General features: G+C 45.9%; 2 protein-coding genes across 2 annotated transcripts in view; one reads left to right on the top strand and one right to left on the bottom strand.

The window, feature by feature from the left end:
* Positions 1–6,238: 6,238 nt before the first annotated feature.
* LOC142905326 (uncharacterized) lies at positions 6,239–12,331 on the bottom strand. Its single transcript, XM_076057255.1, has 2 exons — positions 12,310–12,331; positions 6,239–7,957 (listed from the first exon to the last, which is right to left on the bottom strand). Exon 2 carries the CDS (start codon positions 7,948–7,950, stop codon positions 6,751–6,753), a length of 1,200 nt encoding a protein of 399 aa, XP_075913370.1. The 5' UTR covers positions 7,951–7,957; positions 12,310–12,331; the 3' UTR covers positions 6,239–6,750.
* An 11,461-nt stretch (positions 12,332–23,792) lies between these two features.
* LOC116957672 (NACHT, LRR and PYD domains-containing protein 3-like) overlaps positions 23,793–26,600 on the top strand; it is a 48,826-nt gene continuing 46,018 nt past the window's right edge. The window contains exon 1 of the mRNA XM_076057248.1: positions 23,793–23,950. The gene's annotated coding sequence lies outside the window, so the exon portion shown is untranslated. The remainder of the gene's footprint in view (positions 23,951–26,600) is intronic.

Here is a 26,600-nt window from a genome sequence, read left to right as displayed (position 1 = left end):
CTGGGTAGTGAGACACTGCTAGTGAGACACTGGGTAGTGAGACACTGGGTAGTGAGACACTGCTAGTGAGACACTGGGTAGTGAGACACTGGTAGTGAAAAACTGGGTAGTGAGACACTGGAACAGAGACACTGGGTAGTGAGACTGGATAGTGAGACACTGCTAGTGAAAAACTGGGTAGTGAGACACTGGGTAGTGAGACACTGATAGCAAGACTGGCTAGTGAGACACTGGGTAGTGAGACACTGCGTAGTGAGACACTGGTACAGATACACTGGGTAATGAGACACTTGGTGGTGAGACACTGGGTAGTGAGACACTAGTACAGAGACACTGGGTAGTGAGACACTGGGTAGTGAGACACTGGGTAGTGAGACACTGGGGTGTGAGACACTGCTGGTGAGACACTGGTGGTGAGACACTGGTGGTGAGACACTGGTACAGAGACACTGGGTAGTGAGACACTGGGTAGTGAGACACTGGGTAGTGAGACACTGGGGTGTGAGACACTGCTGGTGAGACACTGGTGGTGAGACACTGGTACAGAGACACTGGGTAGTGAGACACTGGGTAGTGAGACACTGGTAGTGAGACACTGGGTAATGAGACACTGGGTAGTGAGACACTGGTACAGAGACACTGGGTAATGAGACACTGGGTAATGAGACACTGGGTAATGAGACACTGGGTAGTGAGACACTGGGTAATGAGACACTGGGTAGTGAGACACTGGTACAGAGACACTGGGTAATGAGACACTGGGTAGTGAGACACTGGGTAGTGAGACACTGGTACAGAGACACTGGTAGTGAGACACTGGGTAATGAGACACTGGGTAGTGAGACACTGGTACAGAGACACTGGGTAATGAGACACTGGGTAATGAGACACTGGGTAATGAGACACTGGTAGTGAGACACTGGTACAGAGACACAGGTAGTGAGACACTGGGTAGTGCAAACCTGTGGACCCATACAGTTTTAGTTCGTATTCTTGTACAGGGGAATTGAGTTTTCAGGTCCACGCGGCGTACAGCCGTTTCAATACAGACAAACATTGCGTCTATTTGTTTGTGTTTCTCCCTTGTGATGGGACTTCGTAGGATGAACATTGAGATTTATATCGGGCATCGGGTGACCAGGGGTGGAAAAAACCTTAATGAACCTGAATAAACCTCATGGTTTTATTCGCAATACTCCGAGATCAGTACTAGTCCTCCGACGAGTTCATGTTGTCGCCCTCGGACATAGAACTGAATTCGGCGAACGCTCTTGTGGTAGACCAACTTCTCCACCGAACTGGATGCCAAGCTGTCCCTGAGCTCGCTGTGTATGAAGCCCAAAGTTGAGAAGTTGCGCTCCGAGGCTGCGGAGGATGTCGCCAATCGTGAATAGCTTGACGCCGATCTTCTGAAGATCGGGCCAGGCCACGCCGTCAGACAGCCAATACTGCAAAGGTGTCTTACGTCCCTTGAGTAGCATAATTAATCTGAACCTGCCGGCATCCTTCTGCTGTGTCGAAATGACGTACTCGGTGAGCTGCATAAAGAGTGCCTCTCACCTCTCGTTATCAACCGCCGTCTCTTTGTTGATCGGTGTCTCCAGTAAGATGTTCTCCAGCTCTTTTCGATTAGCTGGGCTCAAGCCCTCTCCAATGAAGCGAGGATCTAACAGATACGCAAGTCCATGGGCCTTTCCATACATGAACTGAAAGCGACTTGCTGCCAACTTGATCAGGTAGTTGATCTCTTCAGTGCTCGCATGACCGTCTTCGGGCAGCTTGGCAAAACTTCAGCAGGGTGGGCATGAAAATCCGGCAAGACTTCAGAGACTGGTACGGATTCGGATTGATATTTGATAATCGATGCATCGATGGGCGTGAGAATGGCAAGGGACTTCTGCAACAGAGAGACGAAGTTGTCGCTCGTAATGATGGTCTTGATTCGCATTCTGAGCTGCCGTCCCCTTGATGAAGTTGCGAGCTGTGACAATGGAATGCAGAACCCTCTCCAACGACAACAGCATCTCGCAACAGCCTTTGATCGTTCCTCAACGTGTAGGAGCCGGACGGACCAACGCTCGAACGCCAGCGATCTTCTGTTCAGCCTGCAGCTGCCTTGAGAACGTGAGTATTGTGAAACAATTTGACCGTGTCCTTGCACCCCACGCTGAACTCAAGCAGGTAGAGGAATGGATAGTCGATCGAGTATGTGTGTTCTGATTGGCCGGCTTTCCTCGTCTTCGTGACAGAGAATATGTCCTTGACCAGCAAACGCAGACCATGTGGCGTACAGCCTTCGAGAGCTGTTCCCACGCATTCCTGTTGGTGGATGTGTTGTCGCTGACCGCGCCAGCGAATGTAGTCTTCGGATGGGACGCCATCACACGTTCAAGATCCGAGGCGATCCAGTCAGTGTTCTGGCCCTGCTCCCCAGTGGACACTGACTCAAGAAGCAACATTGTGGGCGGCGATGTGACCATGTAGTCCACAATTGGACCATTCTTGATGTTTGACCACGCATCAGATGTCAGGCAAACGGTCCTATTGTCCAGGACGGTGTCAACCTTCTTCTTCATGTCGATGTACGCCCTGCTGAGCGATGATCCGGCCAGCAACTTCCTGTTCGGCAGCACTGCATCTGGGCGAAGGGCCTTCACAGCCATCACCAGGTTCTCTTCCTCGACCCGCTTGAACGACGTGCCCGAGACAAAGTAATGCATTGCTATGGCCTGCTCCAACTTCCCCTTCGTTTGCTTATCGAGCTTGGGTATTAGCCGATCTTTGATCGATCCTCACTTCATCGACGAAGCGTTCGATGTAGATGGAGTTGAGCTGTCGCTTGCCTTCGATGGCTTCGCCCGCTTCTTGTTCGACGCAGACCACTCGGGACGATAACCTATCTCGGTGCCATTCATTGCCCTCCGAAAAGCGGCGCATGCATTCAGGTGCCTCATCGCCCCGCTAACTCTTCTTGTGATGATTGAATGTGGTGCAACAATGTTTGCAGATGGCACTCTTCAACTTGTAAGGTTCCGGATCATCGGTGTAGTGCCAAAACTGGCCCATCGGGTGTCCTCTGGCCTTCCCTGTGTTCGCCAACGCCTCGTCGGCCACTCCATCCTTCTCCGCGTCGGCCACTCCATTCTTCTCCATCACAATTACGACATCACTATCACATTCTTCGGAATCGAGTAAATCCTCATCCAGGTCCTGATCCATGATCCTGCTCGTGGTGGAATTTGGGTTCACTTGATGACGCTGGTAACTCAGGTAATGGCGAGATTTATGATTTCCGGGCTCCGGCCTTCCGCAGTCTGTTACTTCAGTCAGAATTCCTGCAAAAACCAAAATGGCGTCTTTTTAGAATGAACCTCAAAACCTCACCATAACTGGCCCTTCGTGATATTGAGGTTTTTTTAAAATTTAAACCTTATCAAACCTAATTGTTTTAAACCTCATCTTGCCACCGATGGGGGTGACCAACAAGGTCTGAATTTGTCTGTAATAAGCCAGCATCAGGACTCAAGGTAGGTGAAAATAAAACGGATGTTTCTATTTGATACTTTATTTTATGTTTTATTTACTATGCAGTATTTTGTTTACAGTGTTTCATGCAAATGTACAATATTTCTTCTTGTGAGTTATAACAATGCTTCCATTTTTTGTTTAACCATAACGCATTTCGTATGGACATTTAAAAGACAGTACATGATTGTGTTCTGACCTATGAACTGTTCCACTTATGAACGGGCCTCACGAACTACCGTAATTGTATTCGTAAGTTGAGCACTGCTCGAATGTTGAACTTCTTTCGTGCCGTAAGAAGTCAACTGTGCTTCTTGGAGATACGAGATGCAGTCAGATGCAGTCGGCCAGACCCCGACGCCTTCCTTCAGTTATCAAAAGACTGCTGTGATAACCCTGAAGTTTCCATTCTGCCACCTCTGATTAGCATGGTTGGCTTGTTCAACATTGATACCGATCTATGTGACTTTACCGAAAGACCCAAAGAGTATGAGTATTCATACCTGGTTCTAGGTAAGGCCCACTAAGAGACCTGGCCACAAATGATAGCTTAACGAAGTGGCTTATCGAATGGAAATTGATAGCGGCAGCCAAATCCTCTAAATGCGTGGCGATGTTGATTCCACTGTGTAACATTTTTTTTTGTTCCTGGGTAGTGTTATTTCCTAATTACCTGTGACTCGAAAGTACAGAAAGTGGCTATTATTGCCCACAAACTTTGCTTTTGTGACCAAGACAGTGATATTTGGAAATCTACCTAATATCAATGAGAAAACGGGCGAATTTGTGTCTTTTCGTTCACATAAAGTCAGAAAAAACCAACATGAATCAAAATGAAAATGTCTTTATACTAAAGTAATACAAAAATGACTACAAAAGATTGAGACACCAATGCGCAAGAACCACAGGCGGGACTGGCCACAGCGAACTGAGTTCTCTGATAGAGAGGAACAACGTCAAGTGGGAACCACTGGTGGACCCCCGGAAGGTTCCGATGCCACCACTGCACATCAAATTGGGCCTTATGAAACAATTTGTCAGAGCTGTAGATAAGGAGTCGGTAGCCTTCAAGTACCTTCAAGACTTTTTCCCTAAGCTGTCCGAGGCAAAGGTCAAAGCCGGTGTCTTCGTCGGACCACAGATAAAGAAGATCCTTGAGTACAAGGAATTCCCCAAGAAGCTCACTAGTAAGGAGAAAGCGGCTTGGAACAGCTTTGTCGCAGTGGTTCGTGGCTTCCTGGGCAATCACATCGTCGAAAACTACGTTGAGCTGGTTGAGATTCTGGTGAAGAACTACGGCACAATGGGCTGTAGGATGCTCATATTGAAAAATTCAAGAACATGGGCGTGTGCTCGGAGGAGCAAGGCGAGTGCTTCCACCAGGATATACTGGACTTTGAATGCCGCTACTAAGGACAGTATAACGAGAACATGATGGGAGACTACATTTGGGGGCTGATTCGTGAAAATGATTTACAGTATAATCGTAAATCTCTAAATAGTACTCACTTGTAAATCATTTGTAGTCATGTTTGTATTACTTTAGTATAAATACATGTTAATGTTGATTCATATGTTGTTGTTTTTTCTGACTTTATGTGAACGAAAAGACACAAATTCGCCCGTTTTATCATTGAAAATAAGTAATTTTCAGAAGATCACTGTCCTGGTCACAAAAGCAAAGTTTGTGGGGAAAAACAGACATTTTAAACTTTTAGGCATAAGCAATTACGAAATAACATTTACTACTCAATAACAAACATTGTGTTAAATAGTGTTCTAAATGTGGAGGGAAAACCCAGAGGACCCGGAGAAAAATCCACGCAACCATGGGGAGAGAGAGGGAGGCATGCAAACTCCAAATATACAACAGGCGTCGGGGTCGGGATCAGACCCACGATCTCCTGCATAATAGGCGAGGGAGTTAATATCTCATCAACTCTCAAGAGGCCCAGGCTTACCGCTCACCCCCCCCCCCCCCACCGGTGAACATCTGAACATGGATTCACGCCTTTTGGCGTCATCTGGTCGAGCACCATATGGGTTGAGGCTCAAAAGAAAGCCGTCCCTTGGTGTGGACCAATCAGTTTCAAGGACAATGCATATATTATCATAGTATGTTTTTTTGTTTGCATTTTGACTGCAGGTATTGTGGTTAATGCAGACATGAAGCCTCGTAAAAAAGATTTCAGTTTTGTTGCCAGAAAAAAGGGGAAAAACCCTATGATTACATTTTGGTACTGGCAAAGGAAGTCTAATGATGATGATGAGATGGATTCACCGTGAAGGGCTGTCGATGAACCACCGGGCATGGTTTCAAGAGGACACAATCTCAGGTGTAAGTCGACGGGGCCGTGTGTCTCCCCCCCCCCCCCCGGGGAGCTGCCAGACGTGGTTCTTGCTGGAGTGTGGCGCTCTGGCCATGTCTTGAAGACAGAGAGGGCGGCTTTCCATCCGTGCAAAAAAGTTTCATAGGTTATCGGATTTCTCCAGGATAAATAAAGATTCTGACTTCTTGCCACAGAGGATCCTCCAGTGTTTGACGAGTGGAGCATCAAATCTTCTTTCAAAACATATCCTCAAGACGGGGATTAGCGCTGCATAAAACTGCATTTGCAAATGTGACTTGTAACTTTCACCTTTACCCGTACGTCCGATTATCAGGGTGGGCTGTGCACGGTGCGAAAGAAGTTCAACATACATACATCAATAGTTCACTTTTAATGCGCCATTTTATTGAGGGACTGTGTGTTGTCTTGGTGTGGTCTGGGACTGTTTTTGATGCTGTTCTGCTGCCTTGCCCAAGCTTGGGAAATTGGTGTACTTATGCAATTAGAACTGATTCTGATACTTTATCTATTTAATTTATTTTAGTAACTTGCTTACCTTTCCAATACATTGCACTCCTATCGTGTTTGTTGTTGCAACTTTCTGACCTGCCCCTATTGCACATCTGTGAAAAAGAGCGTCATAACTCATCAGATTTCTCCAGGATAAATAAAGATTCTGAATCCGAATGTGTTTTCTATCTCACGCACACACACGCACACACATGCACACACATGCACACACACGCACACACGTCGCGTCTGTGAGTTACGGCAGATACATGTTTGGAAATAATCTAAGAAGTTAATTTCGCCACGAGTGTCCTCTGGTGATTCCAGAGATGTATCATTTGACCATAATCACCACTCCTCATCTCACACCACGCATGAGGAGCATCTAGCAAATTTCCAGACCACGTGGGTTTGTACCCGTGTCACTGTCCTCCTGCTGCTGCCTAATGTTTGATGACGTTGCCTTCTGCTCCTTGTGAGACCGCTCGTGCCGACGCAGGCTGTCCAGCTCCGTGAACGCCTTGCCGCACTCTGAACACAGCAGTGGCTTTTGCTCCTTGTGAGTCCTCTCGTGCTGACGCAGGCTGTCCAGCTCCGTGAACGCCTTGCCGCACTCTGAACACAGCAGTGGCTTTTGCTCCTTGTGAGTCCGCTCGTGCCGACGCAGGCTGTCCAGCTCCGTGAACGCCTCGCCACACTCTGAACACAGCAGTGGCTTCTGCTCCTTGTGAGACCTCTCGTGCTGACGCAGGCTGTCCAGCTCCGTGAACGCCTCGCCGCACTCGGAACACAGCAGTGGCTTCTGGTCCTTGTGAGTCCTCTCGTGCTGACGCAGGCTGTCCAGCTCAGTGAACACCTCGCCGCACTCTGAACACACGTGCGGCGCGTCGTTGGTGTGCGTCTTCTCGTGGGTTCGGAGGGCGCCCAGCCTGGTGTACGACCTCTCGCATCGCTTGCACTTGTAGCCTTTCTTCTTACGCAGGTGAACCCTCTGGTGGCTGCGTAGGTCCTTGGCGTGCGTGAATGACTTATCGCACACCGTGCACACGTACGGCCTCTCCTCGGCGTGCGTCATCTCGTGGCGCTCCAAGAACCCCAGGTTGGCGTACGCCTTGCCGCACGCGTCGCACTCGAACGGCTTCTTGCCGTTGTGCACCGCCCGGTGGCTCTGAACGCTCTCCGGGCTGGCGAACACCTTGGTGCACACGGGGCACTTGTAGGTCTTCTCGGAGGTGTGCGACTTTTCGTGCGTTTTGAGGGTGCCGGAGTGCGCGAAAACCTTGCCGCACGTAGCGCACTTGTAAGGCTTCTCGCCCGTGTGCGTCCGCTTGTGCTTATTGAGCGGTCCCATCTCGGTGAAGGCCTTGCCGCACGTAGCGCACTTGTAGGGCTTCTCGCCCGTGTGGATCCTCTCGTGGTTGCTGAGCGTGCGCCGGCAGTAGGTGCTGTAGGAGCACCACCCGCACTGGAAGTACTCCACCTCGGTCTGTCGACCGTGCTTCTTCATGTGGTCCTGCAGCGCCGCGTGGCTGATGAGCACCCACTTGCACAGCGGGCACTGCAGCAGCTTCCCCTCGTCCGACATCGCGCCCCTGCAAGCGGGGGCGGGGGGGGCGGTACAAGCACGCGCGTGTCCACGTGTTTACGTGAACACGCGTTGGGGGACTTCCTTGGCACCGTGCCCAGCCAACCACCGGGAAACGGGCAAATTAAACGCAAGAAAGAAAGTTGATGCGGCGTTCACGAGCACGGTCCCACGAGTGTGCGGCCGGACAATCTACGCCGAGTGCGGCAATGCAATTGCAGCAGAGGGGCCATGCGCTAAACAATCAGAATCAGAAAGACCCGTTTTGTTGCGCGCGAGTTTTCCCCATAGTCGTAAGCCGATTGGCCATGGAGAGGCTGAATAATCGATCGGCTCAGAATGGTCCTGCATGCAGAGAGCTAATAGTCTCCCCGGTTGTGGGTGATTGAACCCCCCCCCCCGTCGGTCGTCGGTGATGAGTCGAATCAACCAATGGGCTGGGAGCAGTGAATAGGCAGGGGAGCTATACGTATATATAGGAGGAAGCGCCAAAGCCAAAGGGTGGAGCAGCTTGAGTGCGGCAGTACCATAGCCCAGGAGGACATCACACGGCCTGCCAGCGACCAGCACAGAGGTGTTGGCATTATAGGAAGAAGCAGTTGGGGGGGGGGGGGCGGGGAGACTAACTTAATCCTTTTACACTCACTATAAAGTTGAGGGTGTCCTATGGGTAGCGCGAGAGCATAAAGGGGTTTTGCTTTTCAATGGTTTTATTTAACTTCACTTGTGGTTGCCATGGTCAAATCTTGTAATCAAAAGTTAGTCTACTTTCTGTTGTCCAATCAATTCCAAATTTTGCACACTTACTCAGATCCGGTGACAATGCATGCCTGTATCAAAGTCGGCATCGGATAATCAATTAATTGCCTCCTTTCAAGCAATTACAATTTTTGTATGGACGGCTTATTAATTATATATTCTTGTGTAGGTCAAAAACGCCGCGGTTCCTAAACTGTTGAATCGGCTCGCACAAAAAGCAGGCGCCACAACCCTCAGGCGCCATTGACGCACTTCTCGACCGCGAGTTAAACGAAGTTGTTAATAGAACCGTCGTTTTAAAAAACGTTTTAAAAGGAGTTTATTTCCCCGCTCTGTTTTCCAGGGAGCCTGGTGGGGGAGCCACCTGAGCAGAGGTGAGCGAGCAAGGGAGTGGTCTGGTGGCCTGCCCAGAGTCCTTCGAGTGCGCCTGCCTTCGGGTGTCGCGCTATACCCAGAGTTTCCCGGAGAGTAAAATCTGGCACCGGTTGTGGGCGACCGTAGCGTTGCGGTCGGAAATGTGAAGCTGTATTTCGGCATATTGAGAGCGCGTGTTCTGAACCGTGGGTTTTACCAAGAGAATGAACACGGGGGGGGCGGGGGACAACGGTAACTGTGGACACGTGGTGATGGTTGTACGGCACGATGTGGAACTGAACGTGCCTAATAACTAATTTAGGGTGAGGTGAGCAAGGTTTGTGTGTGTGTGCAAGTGGGACCTCTCTAGCTGTTGTGCAGAAAGTCACAGCTATTTGTCCAGGGGCTTCCCCTGGACTCAAAGAGTTCATCAGCGCTAAATGTAGGCAAAGCTAGCGCTAGGCTGCTGGTGTTTGCACCATCATTCAGGGGGGTTCTACTGGTATAGTAGTATAGTGGTTATGCGCAGATCATAGATTGTCTGGTGGCTTCGAGGTGGGGCTTCAGATTTTCAAAAATTCCGGATAATCACTTATCGTCATTTTAAAAAATGGTTTATTGTTGCACATCGTATAACCTTCTGTTTCAGGTGTTTGTTTGTTTTAAGTCCGCTTTTACTGTGCCAAATTGGCATAAATAGACCAATATATATCCTACTGTAAAAAGCAACCTGTGTTTGCCACTAACTGGAAGGCATTCCATGCCGTCTTTTCCTTGCCACGCAGTGCACTGTCAAATGCATAATTTCGAAGATGTTAACGAATCTCTGAGGACCAACAGAGACACCTTCCTTTATCTTAGCTTCACTTAACCTTGGAAATTTTCCACGGAGGTACTTGAAAGCTGCTTGCGTTTTGTCCATGGCTTTGCCAGAGTTCTTCATCGGACCCAGCTTGATGTGTAAGGGTGGTAACAAAATCCTCCTTTTTTCAACAAGTGGTGGGGATGCTGAACACTTTCCCTCCCAGGCTCCAATGACTGTTGAAGTGCTAAATCTATATTGATGTAGTGGGAATCTCTCGCACGACTATCCCATTCGCAGAGAAAACAGCAGCACTTTACATATCCAAAATCGCCACAAAGCTGCCACTGATGTTGGTCACAGTTTATGCACCTCAAAAGTTGTTTCATGTTGTCATAGGTTTCCTTCATATGGACTGCATGACCAACTGGAATTGATGGCAAAGCAATTTGTTCAGCAGAGGGATGTAAGTCTAATTATGATTGCATCATCCATGACTTCTAGGAATAACATGATGCAATTCATATCGTGCATGATACAATACCAGGTTCGGATTGCATCATTCATTGTTTTGCTGAAAAAGCAAGTACTGTCCAAACCCAGTCATAGATGTATTCATAGATCCAGTTAAAAATGTACTTTAGTCATGTCTGGTTTAAATTGAGATCCCTTCCCTTTATAACTCACTTATCCTCCGCCATTCCCAAGTCAAGGGTCGTATATACCGGCCCAGTAGCATATCTTGAAAACTAGACCCAATCAATTTTAAGCATCATTTTCATTCTCAGTGACCCAGAATTAGTAACGTTGGACTACATTTATTTCGGAAGCATTTTGGCTGTAGACCAGTGTATAATTTGCAGCCTGCAGATACCAATACGTATGGATAATGTAGTTGCAGATACTATCAGTTACACTGTGTTTGTAATGCATGCCACAAATGTTAATTCCTTTTCGAAATATATAAATTCTGAGAAGATCGTAGTGCATTATACCAGCCTCTTGTGTTTTTCAGCTCCCCATCTGTGCCACGAATTCATCAGTGCCTCTGAAAGGTGCTTGGTGATCCCCCTGATTTCACCAAGTGACGACTTCTGCCTGTGGGCTATCAATGGCAGCATTTTGCTGGAATTAAGCGGGTTTGTTTTATTCGACTCACCCCAGAAGCACTATTATGCATGCAGATATGAGGCACATATCCGTGTGAAGTGCTTTAAGTTGAAGGTCTCGTCCGTGTTTATGTACCTAATGCCGCTGTTGCGTTGCATCTGTTACAGCCCGTTATTGCAGAACGGCACGGAGGAATGCTCCTCGAGCAATATGGGGGGGGGGGGGGTGGTGCAGTAATGTTAAATAGATACGGCAGGCAGTTGGATATACAGAGATATTTCTGCCGCATCGGTTCCATGAACATGACCCTGCAAGGCCGTCCTGTCATTGCCATTCACCTTCCGGGGCTTCAGCGAAAACATTCAACATTCTGTAGAAGGTTTGAAGGTATTGCTCAAGCGTCAAGATTGCACTCGCAGCCTTCAAAGTCGTCTACAGACTCGCTCCTCCCTCATCTCGCTTTGCTCCCCTCCATGCACTATCTGCTCCAGCAACCAACGCTCCCTGCTTTCAAGCCTCCAGTCGCGGCGGCGAGATGTTAACTACCTCGCCTGGTGTACAGGAGGTCGTGGGTTCGATCCCCGACCCCTGCTGTATGTTTGTAGTTTGCGCGTCTCTCTCCCTCCATGGTGGCGTGTATTTTTTCCACAGGTCCTGCGTTTTTTTTTCCCCCTTCACATTTAGAAAGATGCATTTAGAGTATGTGGCTACCGCGAAAATTTTTCACATGATGCAAAGCCACTTCGTTGGGCTATCATTTGTGATGGCAAAGGTCGCTTCTGAAAAAGAGCTATATAGCTCAGTGGGCCATTACCTGGTAAAGTAAAAACGTGGTTTAATTTTAGTCAACACGCTTCGTCGGAGGTTACTCAATCCTCTCCAATGCCCTCATTGACGAGAATTCCCTCCTGTGCCCTCGACTCCCTGCCCACTATTCAAGTCCAGGCTCAAGACTTTCCTTTTTCCTCTGTCCATGACCGACTGTCTCTCCGTCAAAATGTTTCCATTGTTCTCTGCACCCCCGCCCTGACGTTCTTAGACAAGGCATACATTGAAATTTGTATTGCACTTTATACGTTGAAATTTGTAATGTTTTGTGTTTCATAGAGGCGGAGTTTGGTGGTCTCAAACAGAGCAAAGCACTTCACAGAGGGATCACAAATACACTTCCTTTCACTCGATTTTTCTCAACCAAATATAGACAGGGGAACTATAAATAGGAGCGGAGCCACAGGGGGGGCTGGGGGGGGGCTTAGCCCCCCCTGAAATTTTGGAAAAGTCGGTAATCGGGATAACCGGATATCCGGCTGCTACAAAATGCTGCAGGCTGCCACCTTGTGTGCTGCCCTGCAGGCTGCCACCTTGTGCTGCCCTGCAGGCTGCCACCTTGTGCTGCCACCTTGTGCTGCTACCTTGTGCTGCTACCTTGTGTGCTGCCCTGCAGGCTGCCACCTTGTGCTGCCACCTTGTGTGCTGCCCTGCAGGCTGCCGCCTCGTGTGCTGCCCAGCAGGCTGCCACCTTGTGCTGCCACCTTGTGTGCTGCCCTGCAGGCTGCCACCTCGTGTGCTGCCCAGCAGGCTGCTTGAGCGGCAGCCTTTCGAACTTATCGAACTTATTAGCCACATCGGCGGCTCCGACCTATTAATAAACTCCGCGTTCAAATCCAATAAAATGTGTTTCATACATTTGTGGCACCCATTGGAAAACATAAACACACTGAGATATCTCAGAATATTGAAGTCAGCCCCCCCAAATTCAAAATCCTGACTCCGCCCCTGACTATAATACAAAACATCTTCACTTATCTGTGATAATATGCTTGACTGGCACTCAAGTATTTCACAAATAATAGTTTTTCATTATTAACCTAAACCTAACCTAACATAACCCTAACCTAACTTAACCCATACCTATATTTAAGGAGCGCTTTCACTCAATGCGCTTGACGTAGCTTACACAACGATAACAGAATGAAATGAAGTACAGGGACTCCTCAACTTATAAACATTCGACTTTGGAACTTTCAGAGATACGGAAAAATATTTCCGTATGTCCAGAGCCCACAGAGGTTCAATATTGGTATCCTTTATTTACCCAGGTGAGAGCCCACTGAGGTTCACGATTGGTGTCCTATATTTAAGCATGTGATAGACCATACGGTTTCATTATTGGTGTCCTTCAATTAACCAGGTGATAGACCACTCAGGTTCACGATTGGTGTCCTATGTTTAAGCATGTGATAGACCATACGGTTTCATTATTGGTGTCCTTCAATTAACCAGGTGATAGACCACTCAGGTTCACGATTGGTGTCCTATATTTAAGCATGTGATAGACCATACGGTTTCATTATTGGTGTCCTTCAATTAACCAGGTGATAGACCACTGAGGTTCACGATTGGTGTCCTATATTTAAGCATGTGATAGACCATACGGTTTCATTATTGGTGTCCTTTAATTAACCAGGTGATAGACCACTGAGGTTCACGATTGGTGTCCTATATTTAAGCATGTGATAGACCATACGGTTTCATTATTGGTGTCCTTCAATTAACCAGGTGATAGACCACTCAGGTTCACGATTGGTGTCCTATATTTAAGCATGTGATAGACCATACGGTTTCATTATTGGTGTCCTTCAATTAACCAGGTGATAGACCACTGAGGTTCACGATTGGTGTCCTATATTTAAGCATGTGATAGACCATACGGTTTCATTATTGGTGTCCTTCAATTAACCAGGTGATAGACCACTCAGGTTCACGATTGGTGTCCTATATTTAAGCATGTGATAGACCATACGGTTTCATTATTGGTGTCCTTCAATTAACCAGGTGATAGACCACTCAGGTTCACGATTGGTGTCCTATATTTAAGCATGTGATAGACCATACGGTTTCATTATTGGTGTCCTTCAATTAACCAGGTGATAGACCACTCAGGTTCACGATTGGTGTCCTATATTTAAGCATGTGATAGACCATACGGTTTCATTATTGGTGTCCTTCAATTAACCAGGTGATAGACCACTCAGGTTCACGATTGGTGTCCTATATTTAAGCATGTGATAGACCATACGGTTTCATTATTGGTGTCCTTCAATTAACCAGGTGATAGACCACTCAGGTTCACTATTGGTGTCCTATATTTAAGCATGTGATAGACCATACGGTTTCATCATTGGTGTCCTTCAATTAACCAGGTGATTGACCACTCAGGTTCACGATTGGTGTCCTATATTTAAGCATGTGATAGACCATACGGTTTCATTATTGGTGTCCTTCAATTAACCAGGTGATAGACCACTCAGGTTCACGATTGGTGTCCTATATTAAAGCATGTGATAGACCATACGGTTTCATCATTGGTGTCCTTCAATTAACCAGGTGATTGACCACTCAGGTTCACGATTGGTGTCCTATATTTAAGCATGTGATAGACCATACGGTTTCATCATTGGTGTCCTTCAATTAACCAGGTGATAGACCACTCAGGTTCACGATTGGTGTCCTATATTTAAGCATGTGATAGACCATACGGTTTCATTATTGGTGTCCTTCAATTAACCAGGTGATTGACCACTCAGGTTCACGATTGGTGTCCTATATTTAAGCATGTGATAGACCATACGGTTTCATTATTGGTGTCCTTCAATTAACCAGGTGATAGACCACTCAGGTTCACGATTGGTGTCCTATATTTAAGCATGTGATAGACCATACGGTTTCATTATTGGTGTCCTTTAATTAACCAGGTGATAGACCACTGAGGTTCACGATTGGTGTCCTATATTTAAGCATGTGATAGACCATACGGTTTCATCATTGGTGTCCTTCAATTAACCAGGTGATAGACCACTCAGGTTCACGATTGGTGTCCTGTATTTAAGCATGTGATAGACCATACGGTTTCATTATTGGTGTCCTTCAATTAACCAGGTGATAGACCACTCAGGTTCACGATTGGTGTCCTATATTTAAGCATGTGATAGACCATACGGTTTCATTATTGGTGTCCTTCAATTAACCAGGTGATTGACCACTCAGGTTCACGATTGGTGTCCTATATTTAAGCATGTGATAGACCATACGGTTTCATCATTGGTGTCCTTCAATTAACCAGGTGATAGACCACTCAGGTTCACGATTGGTGTCCTGTATTTAAGCATGTGATAGACCATACGGTTTCATTATTGGTGTCCTTCAATTAACCAGGTGATAGACCACTCAGGTTCACGATTGGTGTCCTATATTTAAGCATGTGATAGACCATACGGTTTCATTATTGGTGTCCTTCAATTAACCAGGTGATTGACCACTCAGGTTCACGATTGGTGTCCTATATTTAAGCATGTGATATACCATACGGTTTCATTATTGGTGTCCTTCAATTAACCAGGTGATTGACCACTCAGGTTCACGATTGGTGTCCTATATTTAAGCATGTGATAGACCATACGGTTTCATTATTGGTGTCCATTATTTACCCAGGTGATTGACCACTCAGGTTCACGATTGGTGTCCTATATTTAAGCATGTGATGGACCATACGGTTTCATCATTGGTGTCCTTCAATTAACCAGGTGAGAGCCCACTGAGGTTCACTGTTGGTGTCATTTACTACAAACCTGTCAACCCCTTATCAGTGCCCCCCTACCTTATTGCAGACCAATTCAGACCCCCACCACGTCCACCACTGCCACCGCCACCGCCACCACCACCACCAGGTCCACCACCACCACGTCCACCACCACCGTCGTCACCTCTCACCGTGTGGCGACTCCGATTGTCCACCACCACGTCCACCACCACCGCCAGCACCACCGTCGTCACCTCTCACCGTGTAGCGACTCCGATTGTCCACCACCACCACGTCCACCACCACCGTCGTCAGCCCCCCGATCTCTCTCAACCCGGCATCGGCAACCGCTGTCCCCTCCCCCTGGGTGACACGACGTCATCGCCACACCACGAGCGGTGACGTCAAACATTCACGTCGGCGTGACGTCACGAGCCACCGGAATTTTGTCGTTCTAGGGACGTTGGTGGGGGGTGGCGTTTCAATACGGGCAATTTTTTTTTGTTTTATAATAAAAAAACATTTCTATTTGTTTGTGTTTCTCCCTCGTGATGGGACTTTGTAGGATGAACATTGAGATTTACAAGGGGCACGGGATGGCCAATAAAGTCTGACTTGGTCTGTAATAAGGCAGGGCACTAATAAGGGGTTGACATGTATGTAGTAGTGTAGTGTACAGTAGTGTATAGTGTAGTGAATAGTAGTGTATAGTGTAGTGAATAGTAGTGTATAGTGTAGTGTATAGTAGTGTATTATAGTGTAGTGTATAGTAGTGTATAGTGTAGTATATGGTAGTGTATAGTGTAGTGAATAGTAGTGTATAGTGGTGTATAGTGTAGTGAATAGTAGTGTATAGTGTCGTGTATGGTAGTGTATAGTGTAGTGTATATTGTAGTGTAGTGTATAGTGTAGTGTGTAGTAGTGTATAGTGTAGTGTATAGTAGTGTATAGTGTAGTGTGTAGTAGTGTATAGTGTAGTGTATAGTGTAGTGTATAGTAGTGTATAGTGTAGTGTATAGTAGTGTATAGTGTAGTGTATAGTGTAGTGTATTTTTTCAGTTTTTTTCAGTTTATTTATTTTGGTATAGCCCTGTGAGCCATTCGGCCCTTGAATCGGGTGCAACCACAACAAACAAAAAAACATAAACACGAACAAGAAAACATCTTAAAGTGACTATGTGTGACTGTGCAAACAGAATTCATGAAAAAAACCCAGCAAAATATTCCTGAAAAAAGCACCGTACACCAACGCTGTGTGCAAAAAATCCCAGTGGGATGCAAGTCAAATAACAACAACAACCACAAGAAAAGTTAGATTAAGGCCATCAGTCTAACTCCGTACTACAATAAAACAAACATGTCCGAACCAAAAAACTTTTCTAAATCACCAAAAAATAAAGCCATAATTGCAACGTAACAGTGATCATAGGGACTGTGACCGATTTTTTTACAATGAACTACATAAATTACATGTAACACCAAATCCTAGAGCCATAGCTGGCTGCATGAGTTTCTCCACAACAATAGAAGCATCAGTCGGAGTATCAAATTTTTCAATGCACCCTTAAGATCAGCACGCTAAATCAAAATACAGATAATACTTTGCAGCATCATCTGGAGCGAAACATTTTATTTTATTTTAAGCCAATGAATAGCAGTGGCAGCTAGGGGTGTACAACTAGAGCAGTTTTGAGAGAAGATCTCATTGGTAGCGATTTAAGTTGCAGCTTATTGGCAATAGCATTCCAGACCCTGGGGGCATCAATAGCAAAGGCCCTTCCTCCAGTTTTTGTACGGCAATAAGGAATGTGAAGCTGGTAAATGAGCGAAGACCTGAGGTAAAATTTGTTCTTTGAAACAGAGGAGATCCAGCAGGTAGTCTGCAGATTTTTTTGTAAGTACATCGTGAATAAATAAGATCTGGTGCACAGGCCGTCGAACATTAAGAGATGTTAAGTTTGACCCAGTGTAGAGATCACAGTGGTGAGTCCTATATGGGCAGTTCAATGCAAATCTTAAGGCCGAGTGATAGATGGAATCAAGCTTCTTCAGTACAGTACTTGGGGTTGATTTATACACGATGTCACAGTAGTCAAGTAGAGGCAGTATGGTAGCTTTTATCAATTCCAAACGGAACATTGGGGGGAAGCAGTGCTTGTGTCGATACAGAAAACTAATTTTATCTTTTGTCTTTTTACCAATATGATCAATGTGATCTTCAAAATTCAGTTTTGAATCTAGGATGACCCCAAGATACTTATAGATCTTGACTTGCTCTATTTGATAATTATTTAAGGAATGTAATTGGGGAAAAATAACTTCCTGCTTTTGTCCTGGTAAAAAAGCATAGCACCTTGGTTTTGTTGAAATCACCCTGTAGACCCTGTAGCTTAGCAATCACGTCATCCGGAGAGCGGCCAGCAGTAATCAGTATCGTGTCATCTGCAAAACGATTTACCCTGGAATGATCCAGGTCATTGCCCAAGCCATTGACATAAAGAGAGAACAAAAGGGGGCCGAGAATGGAACCCTCTGGAACCCCTTTTGTTACATTAACACTGTTTGACCTCCAACCATCTGTGAATACAGTTTGGGTGCGAGAAAAGAGGTAATTTTGTAACCATTTTATTGCGTTTTTGGAAAAACCGAGGCAACTTAGTTTACTAAGCAGGGTGTTGTGGTCTACTGTATCAAAAGCTTTGGACAGGTCTAGAAAAAGACAGGCACAGTACTGCTTATTATCAAGGCTACTGTAAATGTGATTCAGAGTCTAATGCAGCAAATGTGGTGCTGTATTTTTTTCGGAACCCAGATTGTTTTAGATGTAGATTGTTGGTGGACAGGAAACTGCTAATTTGGTAGGTCAATAATTTTTCTAAAATTTTCATCAACGGGGACAAAATTGAGATAGATCGGTAGTTATTTTGATCATCTTTAGGGCCCCCTTTGTGAAGTGGACGGACATAGGAATGTTTCCATTCTAGAGGAACTGATGCTTCTTTGATGGACAGGTTGAAAATATGGGCTATAGGTTTGTATATTAGGTGACCAACAGTTAGTAGAGCAAAGACGGGAATACTATCTGCTCCGATAGCGGACGACCCTTTGAGGTAGGACAGTTGTTTCAGAACATTACTTTCGTGGATTTGCTGGAAACTAGATTCGTTTAATGTTTGGACAGGGGTGTAGGAATTTGCATGATCAGGGGTGACTCCAAATACATTATCAAAAAGATTACCAGCTTCAGAAAAATGAAGGTTAAAATTGTCAACTATTTTTTTGGGATCTGAAAAATATTCCCAATTTCGGTTAAGCTCAATGGGCAGATTGTCTGTTTTGTATGCCTTGTCGATTCATTTGATTGTTTTCCAGAAAACCCTGGCATTTCCATGTGATTCCAGGAGAGTGGAGGAAAAGTAGGCATTTTTGCATGCCGTATTTTTTGACGCATCTATTCCTTAAAATCCTGTATTCTAGCCAGTCATTGACCAAATTACTTTTCTGAGCACATGCCCAAGCCTTGTCCCTAGTTTCATGAGCTTTGTAATCAAAAGGATCAAACCATGGTGGGCGGTTGCCTTCAGTTTTAAATCTAACCAACGGAGCATGTTTATTAAGAATTTGGAGAAACGTGTACCTGAAGGTCTCCCAAGCCATAGTCAGGTTGGGGATATCACAGACCTTGTCAATATCCGAGTGAAGCACATCATTAGTAAATGCCTGAGTGCTGAAGTGTCTCATTGAGTGCTTCTCAACCAATTTAGGGGGGGCTATGGGTCTGGCTGATGATCTCACCCCAATAATGAAGGAGTGATCACTAAGGTTATTACCCAGAACACCAGTCAGTGTGAAATTGTGAGGGGCATTTGTCAATAGGACGTCAAGCAGAGATGACTGTCCCGGATTTTTTAGGTTGGGTCTTGTGGGGACATTTATTAATTGGAACAGATTAAATTCATCTGCAAAATTTGTGGCCACGGCCGGCGGGTTTAGTCAATTCCAATTTAGATCACCCACTAAATCTATTTCACCTTGAGGGAGGCCCCCAAAAAGCTCTCTCAGTGCAAGATGCAGCTTCAACATCCTTCCCACTAGGCGGTCGATAGCAGCACACTACCAATATCTGTTGATTATTTGGGAGAGTTATTCTGAGAGCCAGACCTTCAAAGCAACAATTTTTCAACAAGGAGTGAGCTAGTGAACATGCAATAGTATTACGAACATAGATTGCAATTCCACCTCCTTTAGATCCTCGGTCAAGCCGAAAAAGGTTGTAGTTTAGTGTATAGTAGTGTATAGTGTAGTGTATAGTAGTGTAGTGTATAGTAGTGTATAGTAGTGTATAGTGTAGTGTATGGTGTAGTGTATAGTAGTGTAGTGTATAGTAGTGTATAGTGTAGTGTATAGTAGCGTATAGTGTAGTGTATAGTGTAGTGTATAGTGTAGTGTATAGTGTAGTATATAGTAGTGTATAGTGGAGTGTATAGTAGTGTATAGTGTAGTGTATAGTAGTGTATAGTAGTGTAGAGTAGTGGATAGTAGTGGATAGTAGCGTAGAGTGTAGTGTATAGTGTAGTTTATAGTGTAGTGTATAGTAGTGTAGTGTATAGTAGTGTATAGTGTAGTGTATAGTAGTGTATAGTGTAGTGTATAGTGTAGTGTATAGTAGTGTATAGTGTACTGTATAGTGAAGTGTATAGTGCAGTGTATAGTTTAGTGCATAGTAGGATACATGTAAACCCATACGGTTTAGCCCGTATTCTTCACAGGGGAAATTGAGTTTTCAGGTTCATACGGCATACAGCCGTTTCAATATGGGCAACAAATTGTAATCGTAATAAATTGTCTATTTGTTTGTGTTTCTCCTTTGTGATGGGACCTTGTAGGATGAACGTTGAGATTTATAAGGGGCACGGGGTGGCCAATAATGTCTGAATCGATCTGTAATAAGGCAGGGCACTGATACGGGGTTCACAGGTATGCAAAAGACGCTCATGTCTCGGTGGGCTTTACCTGCTAAGATATCAAGTTGATTCTAGATTTAAAGCTTTCGTGACTGCAAGGATCCATACTCTTCGGTTCTATTCGGTAAAGTCAACTATCTGTTAGAGCTTTTAACAGATAACGGGACAAGAAGTCGCACAGCTCATCGAGACGCTGACCTTCCTCAAAAGATGCTTCCTCTCACACAGCTTAAAGGTCGCGGTCTGAGCTTGGCTGTGTTCACTCCAGCGCTGTCCTCTAGACAGTCTGGTCCCTTGACCTGATGAAGGCCACTTGTGTTCTGGCCGAAACGTTGTGAATTTTTTTTAATTTTTTGTTGTTTTTTACGTGACTTTACCGAATAGAACCAAAGAGTATATCAATTTGAGTTTTTTGGTTTATACATTTACTTAAAGTTATCTCGACCTTTCACGTACTTCGTGCTACCAATCATGTTTTTTTGTAACGTTTTCACCCCGTGCCCGCTACTGGATACATGCAAGAGCTTTATCGCTCAACGGATTTCTCCTGCAGTCGAAATACAGATAAAAAAATTTGACATTCTGACCGCATATTCTCCGGGTATTTCGGTAAAGTCACGTAGATAGGTTTGCTTATTTTATTTTTTGAACCTATCCAAGGTCAGAGCCAGGATTTTCAGTTGGGGGGGGGGCAACCCCTCCAGCAATGAAAAATGATAGAGGAGTTGTTAATGAGTAAGGAGTTTGTCAGTAAGTAAGGAGTTGTGAGTAAGTAAGGACTTGCCCCTTGCTTTTTATTTGACGCGTGTGCGGCGATGGCGGAGCCATCGATCGAGGGGTCGAATTCGAACCGCGTTGTTAGTGATCGGCATCGCGCTCGCTGAAGGTGTCGATGCCTTCAGGGAAGTCGTGGACTCTGTATACACGCAACTGCGCACAATTCTGTGAGTCACTTATAACCGCTTCGCCGTTTACTTAATGCCAATTATGGACTCAGACTATTGTCCTATCATCTCATAGAGTTCCCTGGCACGTAATAATATGCTACGCAGTGGCAGTGGGGGGGTCGCAAAATGCCGATTTATTACTAATAAACCCCAATGATCCTATCGAAATGAGGGATTTCGATCGGATCATTTGGGGGGGTAGGGGGGTTGGGGGGGGGGGTGTGTTCATGTGGGGGGTGGTGAGGGAGTAGCAGCGTCGGCCCCGTCGCTCGGAGGTGGCGGCGTCGCAACCACAGAGTCGGCAGGACGGGCTTCGCTGCTTGCAGAATCACACCCTTCTTATGGATAAACTAAGCTAAACTTACCCATTGGTTTTTTTTCGGTAAAGCCACGTATGTAGAAATACAATAAAATTACATAAAAACAAAAAAAAAAACAATCACGACGTTTCGATCACAACGCAAGCGATCTTCATCAGGTGTCAAGAACAAATCACGGAGGTAAATACAACGAAAAAGATGAGAGACGAGAATTTAACAAACCTAAAAAAAAAACATTACGTGAAGCACAACCAGTCAGGCCGACAACACAGTTAGACACTTCCTGGCGGACCACGAATTTCAGAAGAGTGTTAAATTTCGTGTTCAACTTCTGGATTGCAAAAAAAAAACAGCATAGACAGAGTGAAAATACGAGGTGCATGGTCAGTAGGAAAGACGGACAGAGAGGCAAGGAGAGAGAGAGGGATGAACAGCAGCTTAAATCGGAAATAAGGTTTTGGGGGGGACAGAAAGAGAGTGGCAGCTCATCTTTTCATTTGTTTTCATCTCATCAGGTAAGACCCCACTGAGCCTTTCGTAAGCGACCCTGGCAATCACAAAAAGATTGTTCGACGAATTGGCAGCTCAGGGGCCGTCCATAAATGACGTCACGCGATTTTGGACGATTTTTGACTGTCCCTCAGGTATGACGTCACAAAGCTCTGCCCCGCCCCCAAATAAATAAATAAATATAACATGCTTCAAATCGCTTTAAACTATTGCCGTTGTAGTGCGTATTTAATGTGGCGCTGCACTCTGATGTTGCAGGAGAAAACATTTATTAAAGAGTCTATTTAATTAAGTTGAACGCGTTGTCTGTATTTATTTAAAGTTGCGCATTTTGATGTGACGTCACGTTTCTCAACCCCCCACCCCCCCTCAAACATATCGTCACAAATGTCTGACTACCCCTCCTAGGTGCGTGACGTCATTTATGGACGGCCCCTCATCACGTGGACATTTTTTACAGCAAATACTCGAAAAACACGATTCCAGATGGAGGGGGGGGGGGGAAACTGGAGGATCTTGAGAAAAGTCCACGCGACCACAGGGAAAAACACCGCAAACTCCAAATATACAGCAGCAGGGCTCGGGATTGAACCCACGACCTCCTGTATACCAGGCGAGGTAGTTAACATATCCTAGCCACCGTGGTGATGATGATGGGAGAGAGGCGCAAACTCCAAATATACAGCAGCAGGGGTCGGGATTGAACCCACGCCCTCCTGTACACCAGGCGAGGTAGTTAACATCTCCTAGCCACCGTGGCACCACAAATTAATTGCATCATCAGCCATGTTCAATCCACTACTGATTGAAGGCCCCATCCTAAGTCGTGGGTTATTGTTGAGAGGGTGAATTGGTGGTTGGGTGGGTGTTTGGGTGGTTGAGTGGGTGGTTGAGTGGGTTGGTGGGATAGATGGAGTGGTTGGGTGGGTGGGGTAGGTGGGGTGGTTGGGTGGGTGGTTGGTTGGGTGGGGTGGGTAGTTGGGTGGGTGAGGTTGGGTGGGTGGATGAGTGGGTGAGTGGGTGGTTGAGTGGGTGGGGTGGTTGGGTGGTTTGGTGGGGTGGGTAGTTGGGTGGGTGGGTGAGGTTGGGTGGGGTGGGTGTTTGGGTGGTTTAGTGGGTGGGGTAGGTGGGGTGGTTGGTTGGTTGGGTGGGGTGGTTGGTTGGGTGGGGTGGGTGGTTGGGTGGGGTGAGTGGTTGGGTGAGGTTGAGTGGGTGGGTGTTTGGGTGGTTTAGTGGGTGGGGTAGGTGGGGTGGTTGAATGGGTGAGGTTGGGTGGGTGGGTGAGGTTGGGTGGGTGGGTGGGTGAGGTTGGGTAGGTGGGTGGATGAGGTTGGGTGGGTGGGTGGGTGAGGTTGGGTGGGTGGGTGGGTGAGGTTGGGTGGGTGGGTGAACGCTTGAGAGTCAAAATGTTGGGACTCCCAGGTTGTTTGAGTGAATGGTCGCGTGATTTCATGGCACGCGGAACAAAACACAATACCTGCAGTTCACGTGCCGTGTCCAGCACAAAGACGCATAGCCGGGCCGGTGGGGTGGTACAGGTTCCTCCAATCACTTTGCTTTGCGCACAGCATCCTTCCTCCTCGCCACCCCGTACGACTGTGGCACTATGGCTACGTGAAGGACGTGCTCAAGTCCGACGTTCGACTTCAGCAGAGGTAAAGACAAATTCCACCCCCCCCCCCCGTTTTACGTTTGTGTCAGTGGTCAAAGTTGTTTAGCCTCGCTCGTTTCGCCAAAGTGGCCGTAAATCATCGCCGGGGGGATTTTGGCCGGCCATCCAACAAAGACGGTCACTGATCCTACATACACCACACTATACACAACACACCATTACTATACACTACACACCACTACTATACACTACACACCACTACTATACACTACACAATACACTACACACCATTACTATACACTACACACCACTACTATACACTACACACCACTGTACACTATACACTACTATACACTACACACCACTACTGTACACTACACTATACACTACACACCACTATGCGCTACACACAACTACTATACACTACACTATACACTGCACACCACTATACACTACACACCACTACTATACACTACACTACTATACACTACACACAACTACGATAGACTACACTATACACTGCACACCACTATACACTACACACAACTACTATACACTACACACCACTACTAGGCACTACACACTACTACTATACACTACACACCACTATACACAACACACCACTACTATACACTACACTATGCACTACACACAACTACTGTACACTCCACACCAATCCTATACACTACACACCACTACTATACACTACACACCACTACTATACACTACACACCACTACTATACACTACACTATACACTACTACACACTACTATACACCACACACCACTACTATACACTGCACACCACTGTACAATATACACTACTATACACTACACAACACTACTGTACACTACACTATACACTGCACACCACTATACACTACACACCACTACTATTCACTACACACCACTACTATACACTACACTATACTCTACACAACTACTATACACTACACACAACTACGATACAGTACACTATACACTTCACACCACTATACACTACACACGACTATACACTCCACACCAATACTATACACTACACACCACTACTATGCACTACACACTACTACTATACACTACACACCACTACTATACACTACACACCACTATACACAACACACCACTACTATACACTACACTATGCACTACACACAACTACTGTACACTCCACACCAATACTATACACTACACACCACTACTATACACTACACACCACTACTATACACTACACACCACTACTATACACTACACAACACTATACACAACGCACCACTACTATACACTACACTATGCACTACACACAACTACTATACACTCCACACCAGGGGTCGGGAACCTTTTTGACTAAGAGAGCCATGAAAGCAAAAAATTTGGAAATTTATTTCAGTGAGAGCCATATAATATATTTTAAAAGTGAATTCAACTCAATGTCAGTATAATAAGCCTCTGAATTTATTCTTTTAAATAATGTTGTTATAACACTCACCATTAATGCGACTTCTGGTGCTGCATGGATTTGCTGATGTCTTTGTAGTCGGGTTGGTACTTGGTGAGGTTAAGCTTCATGCAAGCGTTGAGGCTTTCATCCGTTAAACGTGATCGTAGGTTGGACTTGATGTTTTTAAGATGTGAGAATGACTGCTCACATGCATACGTAGATCCAAACATGGTCAATACAGCAATACTCACACGCTGCAGTGTGTGGTATGTGACAGGAAGCGCGTTCCAAGTTTTGAGAATCAGCTGGTCTTCGGGTTGGAGTTTTTTCATTTCTGTCCACATGTGCTTGCTCGCCAACTCCGCTTTCTGTCGTGTGATTCTTTCCAAATCTTCATTCAGTGACTTGAACTTATTCACCCACATGTCTGAGGCCTTCAGGTCAGCCACTTCTGCTTCAAAATCTCTGACGGAGACACCAGGGATGTAATTCAGGTCGGCTGTGTTCAGTGAACACTCGTTTGGATGGGTGATGAACTTAAAAAGACGAGTGTGCTCACGAAATTCTCCAAAGCGTGCTTTGAAGGACTGTAGGAGACTGGATGTGCAGCCAGCTAGCTGGTGGAGATCAAGGTTTTGAATGGGCTCACTTGCTGTGCATGCATCTTTAAATTGGCTCAGTTTTTCAAAATGTAGTAAACGACCTGTTTCAAGATCCGTGATGAAAAGCTCCAGCTTGTTTTCAAAAGCAAATACAGCTTGTTGAAGGGATAACACTGTATTTCCAATGCCTTGCATTTTCACGTTGAGCTGGTTCAGATGTTCAGTCAGATCTACGAGATAGTAAAACTTGAGGAGCCACTCGGTGTCGGCTAGCTCAGGATGCCCGACGCCTTTCATTTCAAGGAAAGTCCGGATTTCGTTCAGGCAAGCCGCAAAACGGCTAAGCACCTTCCCTCTTGACAACCAACGCACATTGCTGTGCAAAAGCAGACCAGGATAGTTATTTACAACTTCATCCAGCAGTGTTTTAAACTGGCGATCATTTAAGGCTCGGGCAACAATAAAGTTGATCACACGAATGACCAGCGACATCACTTCGCCAAACTGCCTGTCACACATCTGAGCACAAAGTGCCTCCTGGTGTATAATGCAATGGAAACTTAGGATGGGTCTATTTTCATGTTCACGGAGAAGCGCCACAAATCCTTTGTTTTTCCCCACCATACACGGAGCACCATCAGTACACACTGAGA

Source organism: Petromyzon marinus, chromosome 80 (assembly GCF_048934315.1).
Source record: "Petromyzon marinus isolate PM22_M1 ecotype Great Lakes invasive population chromosome 80, UKy_Petmar_22M1.pri1.0, whole genome shotgun sequence".
Lineage (NCBI taxonomy): Eukaryota > Metazoa > Chordata > Hyperoartia > Petromyzontiformes > Petromyzontidae > Petromyzon > Petromyzon marinus.
This window is presented reverse-complemented; position numbering and strand designations above follow the sequence as displayed.